The sequence below is a fragment of the Castanea sativa genome, chromosome 9, assembly GCF_040712315.1.
Source record: "Castanea sativa cultivar Marrone di Chiusa Pesio chromosome 9, ASM4071231v1".
NCBI classification, from domain to species: domain Eukaryota; kingdom Viridiplantae; phylum Streptophyta; class Magnoliopsida; order Fagales; family Fagaceae; genus Castanea; species Castanea sativa.
In genome coordinates this window covers 37,623,748-37,641,570 of record NC_134021.1, presented here as the reverse complement: position 1 = coordinate 37,641,570, position 17,823 = coordinate 37,623,748, and the positions used below count along the sequence as shown (strand labels likewise).

The 17,823-nt window shown below is 36.3% G+C and overlaps 2 protein-coding genes and 1 pseudogene across 5 annotated transcripts; 2 read left to right on the top strand and 1 right to left on the bottom strand.

Annotated features, from left to right (window-relative positions):
* Positions 1 to 538: 538 nt before the first annotated feature.
* On the bottom strand, positions 539 to 1,459 carry LOC142609160 (uncharacterized). The gene has a single exon (XM_075780777.1). The coding sequence runs from the start codon at positions 1,457 to 1,459 to the stop codon at positions 539 to 541; it is 921 nt and encodes a 306-aa protein (XP_075636892.1).
* Positions 1,460 to 1,544: 85 nt separating this feature from the next.
* LOC142609159 (TOM1-like protein 1) lies at positions 1,545 to 4,808 on the top strand (annotated as a pseudogene).
* Positions 4,809 to 7,441: 2,633 nt separating this feature from the next.
* Positions 7,442 to 16,904, top strand: LOC142609725 (microtubule-associated protein 70-1-like). Of its 4 annotated transcripts, XM_075781430.1 has the most exons (6): positions 7,442 to 12,373; positions 12,573 to 12,728; positions 12,823 to 12,969; positions 13,526 to 13,597; positions 13,690 to 15,258; positions 16,430 to 16,904. In XM_075781430.1, exons 2-5 carry the CDS (start codon positions 12,597 to 12,599, stop codon positions 13,738 to 13,740), a joined length of 402 nt encoding a protein of 133 aa, XP_075637545.1. In that variant the 5' UTR covers positions 7,442 to 12,373; positions 12,573 to 12,596; the 3' UTR covers positions 13,741 to 15,258; positions 16,430 to 16,904. The 4 variants fall into 4 exon arrangements, with proteins under 4 accessions (XP_075637545.1, XP_075637543.1, XP_075637544.1 ...); XM_075781428.1 differs by having other exon boundaries at positions 7,442 to 12,728; XM_075781429.1 differs by having other exon boundaries at positions 7,442 to 12,728; positions 16,418 to 16,904.
* The last annotated feature ends 919 nt before the right edge of the window (positions 16,905 to 17,823 follow it).

Below are 17,823 nucleotides of genomic sequence, written 5' to 3'. Positions count from 1 at the left end.
ACAAAAAAACAAGACACATGGGTTGACTTTTAGTCAAGGCACTGATAGAAAGAAGGTTAAAGGTGAAAAAAGGTACACAATGCACATTAGTAAGGGTAATGTGAGAGGAAAGGTGTATGGTTCCAATATGTGTGACAACAGCAGCCTCCCCATTAGGCAATTCAACCATGGTATGTGAAATTTCAGTATAGGAAGTCATCAATTTCATAGAGCACACTATATGATCACTAGCACTAGTATCAATAACCCATGTATTAGAATTATAAGCTCTCTTATTTATGATCTTAGCTAAGAAGATTGAGTGCTTGAGATTAGTAAAATTACCTGCAACAATATTAGATGTGGAAGTTACTGCATTGGCTACAGGAGATGCCTGACCTGATGTGGGCTGTGAAGTGGAACAAGAACATATCAAAGTTAGGAGCTGCTAATACTGATCATGTGTGAAAACAGGAGCTTGAGAAGTAGGCAAATTTGAGGCAAAATCAGGAACTCCATTGGACTGATTGCCTTGAACCAACTCAAAATTAGAGGAAACCTAATGAGCAGCGGCATTTTTGTTGTTCTTGAACTTGAATCTTGGTGGGAAGCCATGTAGCTTATAGCACTTGTCTACAATATGACCCATTTTGCCACAGTGAGTGCCCACGGGTCTCTCTTTGCCTTTGAAATTATTGCTTGAACTTTTGGTAGCCAAAACAGTTGATTCAACTTTCACAGGGTTAGTCACAAACCTCTGCATTTCTTCTTGGATGAATAAGGAGTGAGCCTTCTTGACAGAAAGCAAGGGATCCATCAACAAGATCTGAGTTCTCACTTGAAAAAAGGCATCATTCAGTCTCATGAGGAATTTCATGGTGGACTCCTTGGCTTGAAGATTCTTCAATCTTTGATGAATCCCACACACACACTGACCACAAGTACACCAAGGAAATGGGCTCAAATTCTGCAATTGATCCCACAAAACCTTGAGCTGAGTGAAGTGATCAGTCAGTGATTGATCTCCCTGATAAATCTTAGCAATCTGTTTTTGGATATTGAAAACTTTGATTCCATTTCCTTGACTGAAAATGTCTCGAAGATCAGTCCAAATCTCTAAAGCAGTATCTTTGTAGATGATGCTAGCTTGGAGCTTTGGTGAGACAGAATTGATGATCCATGTGCCAACCATATTGTCAGCACGAACCCATGCCTGAGCAGCTGTTGGAGAATTCACAAATGGTGAAGAGATGGTTAAAGATCCATCAATAAATCCTAGCTTGTTCTTGGCCATCAGAGATTTTCTCACTAATCTTGCCCAAGCAAGATAGTTTTCTCCCCCAATTAGAGGTTGAGAAGTGAGAATTGCTCCTGGATTTTCTCCAAGATGCAAGAGCAGAGGATCACTAAGATTATATGAATCTTGTGAAGAAGATGAAGCCTCTGTGGTGGAAGCATTAGCTGCTACTGTTTCTACCATGAAAAATTGGAGAACACAACAATGGTGAATGAGAAAAGCTCAAAGTGGATGATAAAAGCTTGAGAAAAACTCGAAGAAGACGATAATGGTGGATGAGAAAATTCCTAAAATTGATCTGAGAAAACCGTAGAATTTAGAAGCATCTAGAGAAAACTTTTGCTCCGATACCATATGAAAAACTAAATTTGTGATTGAAATGAAGAATTTGTTATTGAATGAAGTGATCTATACATATATATGCTCAAAGACTCAAAACAGAGTCTGTAACTAACTTACCAAAACTTTGCACATGTGAACACAACTAACAAACTTAACTAACAAACACACGTGAGCCACTAACCTATCTATTAGTTATATACAAAACTACAAGTAGCTTACAGACCATTACAAAACCAATACTAAATATACTACATGTTTTGTCGTTTAGATGTATCTGTACACTTCTTGATTTTCTTCAACTGTGAAGTACTGGATCCAGCTACCAAACAATCATCCAACTCTTCAATCTTCATATTTGTTGCTTTGACACTTGCTGTGATATCATCAGAGTGTCTTGCTTGATCTGATGCACACTAGTGATGCCTTAATGCACCACTTGCTGCACTATGTTGTAGCTTGAGCTGCACTAGTGCAGCAGCTGATGCACCTACTGCAAAGCTAGTTTCCACATTATGCCTTTGACAAGACTTAAATGTCAACATAGGCAAACATTTATTAACAAATACCCACATAGTTTGAGATGGGTTTGGTTGGTGGTGACTGACAAGAGAGAGGTTGAGAGAGGGAAAAGAGATGGAAATGAGATTTCAGATTTTGGTAGGCAAAAGGAATTAATTTGGGTTTTTCTTTTAAAAAGGAAAAAAAAAAATGTGGCACCACAGTGCAGATGATATGGTATGAAAAATAATTTTTAATGTTTTGTTTGACATATCAACTTTTTTTCATCCAAGTGATAATAGCAGGGACTAAATTGACCCGCACTGAAAAAATTAAGAACCAAATTAATATAATTAAAATGTTTAAAACCAAATTAAAATATGGTATAAAGTATAAGACTTACTCCGTAATTTATCCACTATTTTTTTATTCCTTTCCGGATTTGGTGGAGGATTTTGAGTGCCTCTCAAACCACAACTGAAACTATAAAGATCATTTGTAATGCGTCGCATAAATTTTAAAATCCAAGAATGAACATCTAAAATTATGCAATATAACTTTGGTCAAGCTCCCTATAAATAGTTCTCCTCCTATCTTCCTTTCCCTAATCCCATGCAAGCTCGCACGCACAGACCTTTGATTACAAATCACTAGAGTCCAACTGATTGATCTGCTGGCTCATCACTTATGGCCTTTTTTTAGTTCAAGTGTCAAAGGCTTAATGCGGCTTTTCAGTCTCCTATTTTAGCATTCAAATTTTTTTTGGACGTTTATCGCCATTTATGATTTTTTTTTTTTTTTGACCGACTTTTATATTTCCTATAAAATAGGGACAAAACTAGGATTTTAAGCAAGCAATAGCCAAAATATATAGAAGAAAAAAAAAACTCAAAATAGGCATCCATATAGTATCAAAAAATTATAGATACTTAAAATCGTTATTTCTAAGTACAGTAAGATTCAATCATTTACCAACAAAGACAAACAAAACAAAACAATGTCTTTTTTTAATACTAAGCTGGCTAGGATTTCTTTTCTTTTTTTTTTTTGTTGAAGTTAGAGCATTCACATTGGTGATGCTAAAAATTTTAGCTTTTAGCATCTCAAAAAACTAGTTTATCTATTTTACTACTTCATTTTACAATACACCCAATATCAAATGTTCTATTTTTTTATAACTTCATGTAAAATAACATAAACAATTCATTAAAATAATAAAGGATGCGGGAGAATTTGAGTTTTTTTTTTTGAGTTTTTAATTAAAAGAAGAGATATAATCTTAATAAAATATTGTATTTATTTTTAAAAACTTGTTACGGTCAACTGGTATTTATACCAGTTTACTGTAATTGTAAAAAATTTAGCTTTAACTTCTCCAATAACACATGATTTTCTAGTTCTTTTGTGGTAAAATAGTTTTTTTTGCTAAAATACAATTACCATTGTGAATATATATTTTTTTTATTTAAGTTTTTTGGTTGGACAGTTGTTGTTTAGGAAAGCTAGTTAGACTTATTATGAAAAATATTATAACTAAAAAAAAAAAATTGGACCCGAGGGGCCCGGGCGCCCACCTGGGTCCGTCCCTGCTATAAAAGTGGTGTCAAAATTTTAGTAAAATTGTTTTTTAACAATTAGGGTTAATCGTTATAAAAAAAATAAAAAAAATTTAAAAAAAAAACAATTAGGTTAATTACAACTTACCTACCTGTGGTTTGGCCGAAATTTAAGTTACCTACTCGTGATTTAAAATTTGACACTTTACTCACCTGAGGTTAGCTCAGTTAGAGTTCTGTTACTTATCTCTGTTAAAAATGAGACTAAATATGTATTTTTGCTTTCTTTTATGTCTCTCTCGTCTTAAAACATAAAATAAAAATAAAAATGAAAAAGATAAAAAAAGATAAAAAAGTAAGGTTTTTTAAAAACTAAAAAGAAACATTACCACCATAGAAGTTTCTCGTGTGTGTGTGTGTATACATATATAAAAATAATAAAAAATGTATTTTTTGGGTTTGCCTTCATAGAAGTGCTAACCCAAATTTATCATGCTATAAACAGGAAGGCCGTGAGATTGGGGATGACCCAACAGCGGTACCCAAAGGAGAAGAAATTAATGTTGGAATCAAGGATCATGTATTAGTGACAATTTGATGGATAAAGTTAGTGCCTTTGGTGAACGCCTCCAGATTGGAGGTGAGGTGGGCCGAAAGATGACTATAGGCAGGAGTTCAATGAACTTCAATATGAAGGAGCTTTTCTAAGGCCCAAACCAGACTGATAAGATCTTTGAAGATGCCACCTCGGATAACCTTGATGAGGCTAATTGGGCCAATAATCTTGATATTTGTGATATGATCAATGCTGAAAAGATTAATTGATCCGTGGAATTAGAAGGTCATGTTGAAGAGTCCTAGGATTCAGTACTTGGCTTTAGTGTTTCTTGAAACATGTGTTAAGAATTGTAAGAAGGCTTTCTCGGAGGTAGCAGTTGAGAGAGTTCTTGATGAGATGGTGAAGTTGATTGAAGATCCTCAGACTGTAGTTACTAATCGTAACAAGGATTTGATGCTAATTGAATCATGGGGGGGAATCGACCAATGAGCTCTACTATTTGCCAGTTTATGAAAGAAACATACAAGGTAAAGTTCTTGATGGAAACTTCTATAGTGGTGGTAATATTTGTTCGTAATTTTTATAAAAACTCTTATTTTTTTATCTTATTTTTTTTAATTCTTTATGTTTTTTATGTTCTGAGATGAGAGACATAAAAGAGAATAAAAATATATATTTAATCTAATTTTTAATAGAAGTAGATAACAGAATCCTAACTTGGCTCACCTCAAGTAGGTAGAGTACCAAATTTCAAACTACGGGTAAATAACTTATATTTCGACTAAACTAAACGTAAATAACCTATAATTAACCCTACCAATTACCTTAGTTAATTGACCTTTTATTTTATAGGATCTTGTTAACGTGCGAAAGTTATTAATAAATTATTTTAAAAAAATTTGAAAGACATAAATAACTGTAAAAAAAAAATTACTTTATTTTCATTCCCAAAAACTGATTAAATTAGTGTTACGGTGAAGATAAAGAGCTCTTAAAAAAATCTCTTAAAAAAGAAAAATAAAAATTCATCACCGTCCAAACAAATAGCTTACTTTTACTTTTACTTTTACTTTTTTTTTTTTTTTTTTTTCGTCACCCTAAATATTTCTCTCTCTCACAGTATGAGATTCTCTCCTTCTCAACAAAAAAAAAAAAAATTATGAGTCTCTGTTTCTGAATTTGAAGGGCTCACGGAACACGGCAACTCCCGAACTCTAAAGTGATGTCATCTGCTTAGCAGCAATAAGGAATGCCGAGCCGCCCATGCCGACGTCATCGGCTTCTTTCAATGAGTCGGCTCCGAATTTCTGTTGCTATAAACTTTTATTGGTTTCTTTTTCTAATGCCCTTCTCTTATTTATATCTGTTAAATTCATTAGAAAAGAGAAATTCTAATATGCTCTGCTTTTGGGTTTTAAACTTATGTTGCTTAGAATCGAAAGTATAAGAGATAAAATCAAAGAAATTTATATTTACATTTTTCATTTCGTTATTAATAATAATAAATAAATAAAATTATTACTCATTTAAATGTTGGAAGTTCATTTCTTAATTTGGATATAATAGCGTGTTGAAATGGGGTAATTTAGTCATAAGTAATTATTCAATGCTAAGTTTCAAATGATTTTATGAGGCTGAAATTTATGTTTTGAAAGTTCAATTATGCTTTGAACATATATAGCCTCTTTTTATTTTTTTGGGTAAATTTCAGAAACCTCCCAAGGTTTGGACTAATACCAATAAAGTCCACAACAATTAAAAAGTGACCATTTTGGTCCATATTGCTAAACAGTTTGTAACACCGTTACATACCCTCTGTCCTCTCTTTCACCCCTCTCCTGAGTCTTCTCTCTTTCCTTTCTCTAATTCAGAGAAGAAGAAAAAATTGAAGAACAGAACCCACAAAGCCAGTGACTCGACCCAGCAAAACCCACAAAAAGCCAGTGACCACCAACCACCAGCAAAGCCATCAACAAAACCCACAAACCCAAAACCACCGACCACCAACAAAACCCACAAACCCATTAGCAATACCGACCACCCCAAAACAAACTCAGAACCAAAAACACAAACCAAAACCCACAAAAATCCAACACACACACACAAAAAACCAAATCCTCTATCACCAATCCAAACCAAAACTGATCCACTACAAAACCCACAACCACGGCGCCACCGCAAAGAGGAAGAGAGGAGAAATTGCAAACACACCACCATGGTGCCGGATTTGAGTAGAAGAGATTGAAACGTCGCCGGACGTCACCGAATCTGAACGTAGGAGAGTGAAACATTACCAGTCTAAGCTTAAACATCGCTGGATCTAAGTGAGTTTTTGAAAATATCTTCGAATCTGAACCAAAATAATCGGATCTAAGTAGATCTGAGAAAAATCGTCACCGGAGTTGAGCGAAGGAGGGCTGATCATCGCCGAATTTGAGCGGAGGATGTTTAATCTGAAATGGTGGTGGGTCGGGTCAGGTGGCTGGGTTGCTCGGTTTGGTCATGGACTCAGAGGAGAAGAGAGAGAGAGAGAGAGAGAGAAAGATGATTCTGGAGAGAGGAAAGAACCAGAAGAATGAACAAAAAAAAAAAAGTTAACGGTGTTACAAACCGTTTGGCAATAAGGACCAAAATGGTCACTTTTTAAATGTTGTGGACTTTATTGGTATTAGTCCAAATCTTAGGGGAGGTTTCTGAAATTTACCCTATTTTTTTTTATACAAGATAGAAATTTTACTCTAGTTTAATCTAAATGTATATGTGTGAAACTCCCTCCTAGAGATTTAAATTCCCCTCAAGTACGAGCTTGAAAAACATAATTTTTCAGCAAGTAAAGGAACTACAATCACATAAAGTACCACGTCCCATGGTTTCTGAGAGATCACAACAATATCTTTTGAAGGCCTTACTATCAAATTGTAGGCTGTTATCTGAAATGAGAGTATAAGGGATTTCAAACCTAGTAACAATGTTTTTCCAAACAAACTTCTTCGCATCCACATCCCTAATGTTTGACAATGGCTCAGCTTCAACCCATTTAGTGAAATAATCTGTTTCAACAGGCAAACACTTCCTATTCCCTACTGCCTTTGGGAAAGGTTCTACAATGTCCAAGCTCCTAGTAACAATGTTTTTCCAGACAAATTTCTTCGCATCCACATCCCTAATGTTTGACAATGGCTCAGCTTCAACCCATTTAGTGAAATAATCTGTTTCAACAAGCAAACACCTCCTATTCCCTACTGCCTTTGGGAAAGGTCCTACAATGTCCAAGCTCCATTGAGCAAAAGGCCAAGGACTAGACAAAGGATTAAGGACACTCCCTGGTTGATGGATGTTGGAAGCAAATCTCTGACATTGGTCACACTTTTTTGCATAATCCTGTGCCTCCCTCTGCATATTGGGCCACCAATACTCTTGTGTAAGAGCTCTATGAGACAGAGTCCTTCATCCTCTATGACTTCTGCAAATCCCTTCATGGAACTCTTCTAAAAGTAATTCCGTTGTTTCCAAGTGTATACACAGCAAATACGGTCCTGAAAATAAGTGTTTGTACAACTTCTGATCCTCGGACAACCAGAACCGAGGTGCTTTCCTGCGTACTTTATCTGCTTCAGACTTCTTTTCGGGCAAGATATCATTTTTAAGGAATGATGTTATAGGATCCATCCAACTAGGTCCCACCCTAATTTGATGAATCCGAATGGAATACTATGCTTGCATTGATTAGAAAGAGAGATACAATATATGGGGCTGGATGAGACGGTCAAAGCCAATAACCATTGCTCACGTCACCATATCAGAAATAGAAACAGATTCTATTACAACACTATGACCTCTATTTTTCTTTTTTATAGGTCCCAATCAGTTAACTTAGGCTTCCATTGATATGCATGTCATTTTGGTTATTGTAGTGCTGTATTTGCAACGTCATTTGTTCATTACTGCATATCTCTTTGCATCCCCCTCAAACATAGGGGGAGGTATCAGCGTGAGTTTGGAACGAATAACAATAAACTGAGAAGAAGACGCTTAGCTAATATGTCACCAAGTTGATCCTTTGTAGAGATAAATTGCGCTTGAATATCCTTTGTAGAAGATCTGTAGCATATTTGGTCAGTGTAATGGAAAGGCTAGAGGATGTGAGAGCTAATTGAAGACCCAAGAAATAAGGGTACCAAGGTCTTTGAGTTCAAATTCAAGACTAAGAGAAGTGATGAGAGAGGCAATAGAGAATGGGGAATTGCCTGTGATGACAATGTCATCAACATAAAGGAGAAGATAGATTATTGTAGTGTTATGGAAGTAGAGGAACAAAGAGGGATCTGAAGAGGAGTTGAACGCAAGACGAGCCTTATACCTGGTGATTGTGCCATCACTGTGTCTTTTGATCTTAAAGACCCATTTGGAACCAACAATATTCTTGTTAGATAGTGGAGGCACTGAAGTCCAAGTATGTTGTTATTGGAGTCCCTGAAATTCTTCATCCATTGCCTTACACCGGTTGGGAAACTTACTAGCAATAACAACGGAAGGAGGTTCTGTAATATTATTGTCAACAATAGTTTTATAGCACCACTGTTGATTAGGTTTGGTAATTCCACTCTTAGATCTAGTTTGCATAGGGTGAAGATTAGGAAGAGGAACAAGAGAAGTAATGACTGGAAGAACATTTGGTGTAGGAATAGGAGAAAAGTGAAACTGATTTTGCAGATCAGAAGCTGATTCTGCAGAAGTAGGAGAGACAGATTCTGATGTGGTAGAAGTGGGAAGTGATGGGAGAGCATTATAGGGAGAAGGAGAGTTATAAAGAGTAGAACAACATAAATGCCTGTAAAGGATAGGAGAAATCCATGATTAAGTAGAGAAAGAGGGAGGAGTAGCTGAAGTGGTAGGTGGAGTGAAATGAACTTCATCACATAGAACATGTCTAGATAGGTAAATTTTTTCAGTGGACTCGGATCAAAACAGATGTAACCTTTTGTGTCAGAAGGATAGCCTAAAATAGGCAAGGAGTAGTTCTGAACTGAAGTTTAAGTTTGTTGTAAGGTCTAAGTAGAGGATAGCATGTGCACCCAAAAGTTCTAAGTTGAGAAAGGTCAGGTTTGAAATGAAAAAGGGCTTCGCAAAGTGAGTCAAAATTTAACACCAAGGAGGGTAGCCTGTTAATCAGCTTACTGCATAAGACCAATGAGCGAGAGGTAGATTGTCCTGTGACAACATGCTCAATGCAGACTCTACTCTGTGTCTGTGTTTTCTTTCCACAACACCATTTTCTTGTGGTGTATTGGGACAACTGAAATGATGGGAAATACCATGGGAAGAACAAAATTGAGTAAAAGCCCTGGAGATGTACTACCCACCACAATCAGACTTGAGAACCTTTAGTGCTGTGGAAAATTGAGTTTCAATAAGAGACTTAGTAAACAAAAGTGGGAAGAACTTCAGACTTATGTTTTAACAAAAATAGCCAAGTAAACCTGCTGTAATCATCCGCAAAGAGCAAATAAAAAGAAATTCATTGATAGCAGTAATGGGTGCAGGACCCCAACATCGGTGTGAACTAGATCAAAATGTTTAGCAGATTTAGTTACAAAATGAGGAAAGGATGCATTTCCCTTTCAAACAGTGTTCACATAAAACTTTATTTTCTAGACTAGCATGAACAGAGTTAGGAATCAAATCAGGAAATACAAGTTATAAAGTTTTAGAACAAGGATGGCCTAATATTTGATGCCAAAGTAGCCATTTGTTGGTGATAGATTGTGCAGAAAAAGCAGAGCAGACACAAGACTTATGAGATAGACTTTGAGCATTGGAAATGTTGTCACAGGTCTTGTTAGGATAAATGGGGTATAACCCATTCTCACTCAGGCCCTTGTAAAGAACCCTCCCCGAATGTAAATACTGAATACAAAAATGGTCAGAATCAAATCTACACCTACAATTGTTGTCTTTGCACAATTTATGGATTGAGAGGAGATCGAAAGCTATCCTAGGGACATGTAGAATATTACGAAGATTGAAATTAAAGAGTGGAGTTTTGAGAATGCCATTACCTATATTGTTGATAGGTAGTGCTTGACCATTGCTAACAGTGACATGATCATTTCCTTTGTAAGGTTGTTGCATAGAAAGATTCCCAATATTGGCAGTGAGGTGATCAGTTGCACCTGTACAGAAACCCAAGGATCATTGGACTGAGTATAGTGAGATCCAGTAGCCATTGCAGCTAGTTTAGCAGGTGGATGCCTTCCCTGATGTGAAAAATCCATGTGGTGATAGCAATCCAGTGCTACATGACCAGATTTACCACATATCTAACATGTTGGTCTCCCTTCAGATCTAGTGAATTAATTTTGATACTGTGAATTACTGCCTCGATGAAAAGGATTTTGTGAGGACTGATTAGATCTACCTCTGCCTTGTTGATTAAAGCTATTGTTCACATAGAACTGTGCTTGAGATGAATTTTGGGACTTTTGACCACCAGAGGTAAACATTGCCATAGTAATGGCACTGTTCTTGTTAGATTGTATAGAATCTTGAAGCTGCTTCTCTTCAACATGAAGCAGTGCATGTAACTCATCAAAAGAAAGTTGTTCAGTTCTGGTTCGAATTGCTGAACATAGAGGATGATACTCTCTAGGTAATCCCTTAAGTACAATGTGAAGTAATTCTTCATAGTCCACATTTACTCCAACTGCTCAAAGCTTATCCCTTGCTTCTTTGACATTGTGTAAGAACACATTCACTCAATCATTCTCCTTGATACTGTGAAGTTCAATCTTCAAATTTAGAATATTAGATCAAGAAAAGGAAGTAAACCTCTTCTCTCAGGCCTTTCACACATCAATGGCAGATTCAACTCCCACAACTACAGAAACTACTGCTGGTGAGAGAGTAGAGTTGATCAAAGTGACCAAAGCTTGATCACAAATCTGCCATGATTCAAATTCAGAATTGATCCGTGAAGTAATTTCTCCATTGCTGCCGAAAAGAAATTGATCAGGTATTGGAATTGATTCATCCAGATGCTGAATCAAAGGGTAGGTATTGAGAAGTGAAGTGATATGATGTTTCCAAACTATATGGTTTGATTGATCAAGCTTCACTGACATGAGATTAGCCATGTTTGAGAGTAAAAACAGAGGTGTTTGATTTGCATGATGTTGGATGGAAAAGATGTTAATGGAGGTATAGGTAATGAAGTTGAAGGTATGAAATTCAAGGGAGGTGTGGTGCTGACTGAGATGAAGGCTGTGATGCCATTGATGGCTCTGATTCCATGAAGAAGTTCTAGAACAATAGAGACTAATCTAGCAGAGAAGAAAGGTTGAGGGAAAGAATAATTGGAATTGATAATACTCAGCTTACATTGACCAGAAACAGATATGCAATATATAAGGCTGGTTGAGACGGTCAAAGCCAATACCGTTGCTCACGTCACCATATCAGAAATAGAAACAGATTCTGTTACAACACTATGATCTCTATTATCATTACACTAGTCCCTATCAGTTAACTAAGGCTTCCATTGACAGGCATGTTGTTTTGGTTATGTATTGCTGTATATGCAATGTCGTTTGTTTCATTATTGCATGTCTCCTTACAATTTGTGCAGCCAGTGCTGTTAGCATTTCCTTGCTGAGTGAAACTACTGAAGCTTAAAGCTAGCTTTGGAAGATCTTGGCAATGCTATGGCAACAAACAAAAAAACTAAAATCAGGGCTCTGCATCACTTTTAGTGGGTGGAAGAGCAAACTCCACCAGAAATCAAGAGGCACAAAGCCCAGTACTTCCATATGTACACATCTTGCAACTGAAAGTATCAATAACTTAATGACATTGAAGGACTAAACAATCATCAGACTCTGATATTACACTGAAACATATATTTGTATATGCATAGTCTAAGGTACTTTTACATGTGTATGACCGTAAGGGGACTTTTGAGACGGTCCATATTCAGGATGCCACTGGGCATGAATTCGCAACTCGTTTGGGCAATGTGTTCACTATTGGCAAGGGGACAAAACCATTGGTATCCCTTTCCAAGGGTAAGGGTATTAAGCTAACCATCATTGAAGAGGCCAGGAAGAGGCTTGGAGCCCAAACAGTATCCACAGCATAAGTATTGTGGTAAAAATTGTCATGAAGATTAAATGACTGTTATTTTGTAGTTTGATCCTGGATTTTTTTTATTTTTTTTTGTCATGCTTCTCATACTTTAAAGTTGAACAGCCAATCTTAAACTTCTGTTATTTTGAATTAGATTTTGAATTAAACTTTTGTAAAGAACTGACATAGTTTGGTTTGAAATGTCTTGTTCACTAATCAGGAGGAGAACAAAATCCTGGACAAAATGCATCGGCAGAAGGTTGCAGAGGTTGAAAAGCTAACCCAAATTGTTCGTGAGCTTGAGGAGGCTGTTTTGGCTGGTGGTGCTGCTGCTAATGCTGTGCGTGATTATCAAAGAAAAGTGCAAGAGATGAATGTAATGACTGTTTTCAGTTCTACAAAACAACTGGTAGTCGTTTTGAATGTGTTAGAAATGCTCCAAATTGCTTCTAACCTTCAAGCTTTAATAGGAGGAGAAAAAAACTTTAGAATGGGAAGTAGCTCGTGCGAAGGTTACTGTAAATCGTGTTGCCACTGTAGTTGCAAATGAGTGGAAAGATGCCAATGACAAAGTGATGCCTGTTAAGCAATGGCTTGAGGAAAGAAAATTTTTTCAGGCATGTTTCCCATTCAATGCCTCTTTATCATGTTCTTCAAAGTTCATTTTTTTCAAAGGATACCCTGAATACTGAGCAAGTATTATTGCTGGAAGCCACGCTCTAATGGATGTTTCTGCTACAGATATTCTTGAAACAGTTGGTTCTGCTGTTAGTTTGTACTCAATTAATGTGTTTATTTATACATTCATTGATTGATCAAATAATTCTGGAATAGGAAGTGTTTGAACTAACATCAAAACATAGTCTTCTTGTAGTGTGCTGGGTTTATCATCTAATAACTGTAAGTGAGCTAGGATTGTTTCATGATGCATGGAAGAAAGAGGCATACTACAGTCTATCCTTGTCTGTTATGTTTAATTTTGATTTTTATTGCCAACTATAAAATAGAAACCAGGGTGTTATCAGAATAAGACTGGGTGACATAGTTAGACCAATATGGAGTATAGTGTTTCAAAATACATAGTTGCTATGGAAAGCTGAATAATGTTGTTTTGAAGTACAATAAATTATAAGGTATTGCGAAGACTAAATATAGATTTACATAAATTTTTAGGGAGAAATGCAACAGCTTCGTGATAAACTGGCAGTAGCTGAGCGCACCACAAAGGCAGAAGCGCAGCTTAAAGTGTGTAAGCTAATCTATTAACCTCACTCGCTTCTTTTGTTACTGGCTGAATATTCATTTCTTGATTGTTCATTTATTACTTGATTTCTTAGGAAAAATACCAAAAGCAATTCAAGGTTTTGGAGGAAAGGCTTAAAAGTTAAAACATCTAATGGTAACTCTCGCATTGCCTTAGAAGGGAGAACATAAGCAATGGATCTTCAAGGCGTCAGTCTCTTGGTGGAGCAGAGAATTTCTCAAAGGCATCCTCCAATGGGTATCTATCAAAGAGAACTTCAAATTCACAGTATGGGCTTCTCAGATCAAACGGTGCTAGCACATTATTAAAGCATGGTAATATCTCAACGAGTTCATTTGATGGTGGTAGTAGATCACTGGATAGAGATAAGCTGATACCAGATGCAAGTGGGAAAGATAATGTGCCCACCAATACCTTTGATCAGAACCTAATTAGCGAAACAAATGGTACTCACATGGAGAGTGCAAATGGAACTCCAATTGGAAACACCAAACCAGAACATGAAGATTATGTTCTATGGTCTATTTAGTACCAATTTTTCATATAAATCACACTAAAAATGTAACAGAGACCTCTATGGTCTATTTAGTACCAATTTTCCAGGAGAAAATGGGCTTTTGCCCTTTCTTTTTAAAATATCTAGTAAAATGCCCTATGTCTGAAATTAATTAGGAAAATGTCTTTGTTTTGAAATTCGATTGTCTAAAAATCGAGTTTTAAATGTATAACTCGATTTTTGAAACATCGAGTTATAGCGAACGTGAACTTAGAAAAAAAAATTTTGGAACTCGAGTTCCAGGTAAAGTACTCGAATTCATGGAACTCAAGTTCCACTTGAATTTTTTCAAGGAACTCGAGTTGTATGAACTCGAGTACTTTACATGGAACTTGAGTTGTTTCATGAACTTGAGTTCCAGAAAAAAAATAATAATAATAATATTAATTTTTAATTTGCTATAACTCGATTGTCCAAAAATCAAGTTTCAAAACAATGACATTTCCCTAAATAATTTCAGATATGGGGCACTTTGCTAGATATTTTTTTAAAAAAAAAGGGCAAAAGCCTTCTCCCCAATTTTTCATATAAATCACACTAAAATTTTAGCACGTATTTAATAGAAAATTACGTACTTTTTCCACAATTAAAATGCAACGTGAGTAATTTCATTCAATTAGTGATTTCTCATTCAAACCAAGTCTGATTTTTGCCTATGACCAAGCAAATTACAAGGAATTTCATGGTCTTAAACATAGCACCAAAATTAATCCAATCACATGGTTGGATTTCTACTAAAGCTCAACTAGAATTAGTCAACCGCATAGAAATTGATAAAAATCAACAAAAATATAGGGTTTAATAATTAAAACCATGAAATCATTCAGAGCCGGACAAAACATAGTATCAACAAACCTCTTGATGATGAAGTTTTGAAGAAATTCCAAGAATTTTCCATCCACAAAGCCCAAAGGTGTTGAGTTGTTTACGTCCAACCAACAACAAGAGCATCAATGCGCATAATATTTTCATCAAAGCAAGCGGTAGATATGTGGATTGATCCGGGAGAAGAAGGGCAGCAATCTATTCTAAATTTTCAGAGATAATCCGCTATCAATCCATTCACAAAAAAGAAGGTGCATGCATGTAAGCATCTAAACCTACTTTAATTTATGTTTTAGTTTAATTATAAATTTTGCGCAATATGCTGAATTTTGATGATATTACCTATTAATGTTTAAGCATTTTCTTGAATGAGATTTTAAAATGATGTAAAGAAACATGATGAATTAAGATATGTAATGATTAAATGTGTTAAGCTTTGACTCTGAACATTAGTTTAATCCATATGATGATCCTGAGTTTTTTCATCAACAATTAATGCCGTGATGATGACGTGAAAAGTATATGTTTTGTGCATAACATGAAAGTGCGCATACACACAAGGAAGAGGAGATGGGTTCTAAAAAATTGGCCTGCTCATGTTTAGGTTCATGAAAGAAAGGTTTAAAAGAGGGGGAACATCAGAGAATCATCACAATGGGCTATGTGATAACATCCCCAATAAAAGGTCCACCTGTGATACTCCAAAGCTCATCATATTCATTGAAATTAATGTTTCTATAATATCTACACCTAGAAATACTAAGTGCCAATTTTGTGCTACTTAACCCAGTTTTATTAGAGGCAGTCTTGCATCCAACTCTTGGAAGGGGACAGATTTGAAAATATATATATATATATGTATTCCCACTGTGTAGTCAACTATTACTGTTTAATAATTACCACAAAAAAAAAAAAAAACCTGTTATTGTTTAATATTATAATTAGATTATACAAGAGTAATGAATATAAGAATAAAGGACATCAAATCATCTCTTCATTGACACTTACAAAAATAAAGGACATCAATTTAGATTTAGTTACTAATAAGAGCCTTTGTTTTTTTTTTTGATAAGTACTAATAAGAGCCTTTGTTATAAGAGGTATTCATACTATCAGCACGTCCCATGTGTAAGGAAGAGGAGGAGTCCTCTTCTCACCTTTTCCTCCATTGTACCTTTGCTAGAGCCTGCTGGCATAGATCTACACTGGGCTTACACACCTCTAATCTAAGAGACTCATCTGTGCAGATTTGGATTAGTAATATATTGATAAACTTTAAGAGTTTGGAGCAGGATATGATTATGATGAGAGATATACAGACTATCTTCACCTATCTATGGACTATTTGGAATCATAGGAATCTTGTTACTCATGAAGGTAAGACTCCTAAACCTATTGAAGTTATCTTAACTGCCCAAAGTTTGTCTTGAAGGTTTCAAGAAGCCTATACAATGACAGATAGTGAACAGAGAAGGTCAGTGCAACCTCATTCAACTAACCGGGTATTGAAGGACCTTGGGAGCTGATCATCAAGATATTTGGAGCTAGAAAGAGAAGAATTAGAAGAATTGCCTTTGCTTATGAAGCTATCAACCTTCAAGGTCTGAACATATTCTCGGGTGGAGTAACTTGTGCAGCAGAAACTGCTATTAATGAAGCAACTCAGGAAGCACTCGTAGAAGTAGCAGTAAAAGCTAAGGGACTGGGATTTTGCAGAATTTTGTTTTTGTGCAGTAGCAGAAAATTAGTCCAGTCTTGTAGTCTAAAATGTTCCTCTAGATCGCAGGATAGAACTATGCTTGCAGATATCATTGCTTTACAACAGCAGGGTCTTAACTGTAGAGCACTTTTTGTTAGTAGAACCATTCTAGGTTCGGTTTATGACATTGCTATCCTAGCAACCAATATCCCAGGACATCACAGTTGGACTCATCCAGCTTTTTTGTAATGTTTCTGATTTCTCTATTGGTATAAAAAAAAATTAAAAAAGAATCATTTGTCACCAATAAATTAAATATTGATGTGAAGATGTCTAATATCTTATATCAATAACCATCAGTTCTAAGATTCCCATTGCTACGATTCACGGATACTTCGTTGAGAACTACAATAGGTGAGCAAGGGAGCCGAGAAACCACACCACACCTGGGGCTGACAGCAGGAGCCGAAGCCGGGCATCTTTCCGATGCCAGTGCGGTGATGTAATCAGATAGCAATTCCGAAAACCGAAACCATATATGTATAATATTTAATATATATTAAATTATTATTATACCCCTATAACTTAAGGCTGTGTTTGTTTCACTGGTAAATCAGTTTCAGAAAATATTTTATACATTTGCGTATGTTTGGCAGCAACTGAAAATCACTTACACTTTAACCGTAAAATACCCCTTCTCACCCGTAAAACCATTTCTGTTTCTATTTTACCTTCAATTTATTTCCGCCTCTCACGCACTCTCTCGGGTTCTTACACTCTCCCTCACGCCAATCCAAGCTCAACCCTCTCCCTCACGCCAGTCCAAGCTCCACCCACAATCCGACGAGCGCCTCTACAACAGCCGATTCACACCTTCGACCCACACATCTCCGATCCACACACCTACGACCCATCTATTCAAACCCACCCTCGCCGGAAGTCCCCTCCATCTTCGTCAAGCAATGCCCAAACCACAAGGCCTCGTCTAAACTCCCCTCCAGCTTTGCCGTCCCCTCCATTTTTTCTTGTTCAAACTCAACCTAATTTGGTTGCATCCCACCACACCCATCCTTGAAACCTAGAAAACTCATTTCTCAAACCCATTCCGACGAACCCATTCGTCAAAC

What these genes read in the sequence shown, in the direction of transcription:
- LOC142609160 (XM_075780777.1), bottom strand. Translation starts at nt 1,459, where the DNA reads ATGGTAGAAACAGTAGCAGCTAATGCTTCCACCACAGAGGCTTCATCT.
- LOC142609725 (XM_075781430.1), top strand. Translation starts at nt 12,597, where the DNA reads ATGCATCGGCAGAAGGTTGCAGAGGTTGAAAAGCTAACCCAAATTGTT. An exon ending in AGGAAAGAAAATTTTTTCAG is followed by an intron (nt 12,970 to 13,525) that starts GCATGTTTCCCA and finishes ATAAATTTTTAG; the next exon opens with GGAGAAATGCAACAGCTTCG. An exon ending in AGGCAGAAGCGCAGCTTAAA is followed by an intron (nt 13,598 to 13,689) that starts GTGTGTAAGCTA and finishes TTGATTTCTTAG; the next exon opens with GAAAAATACCAAAAGCAATT.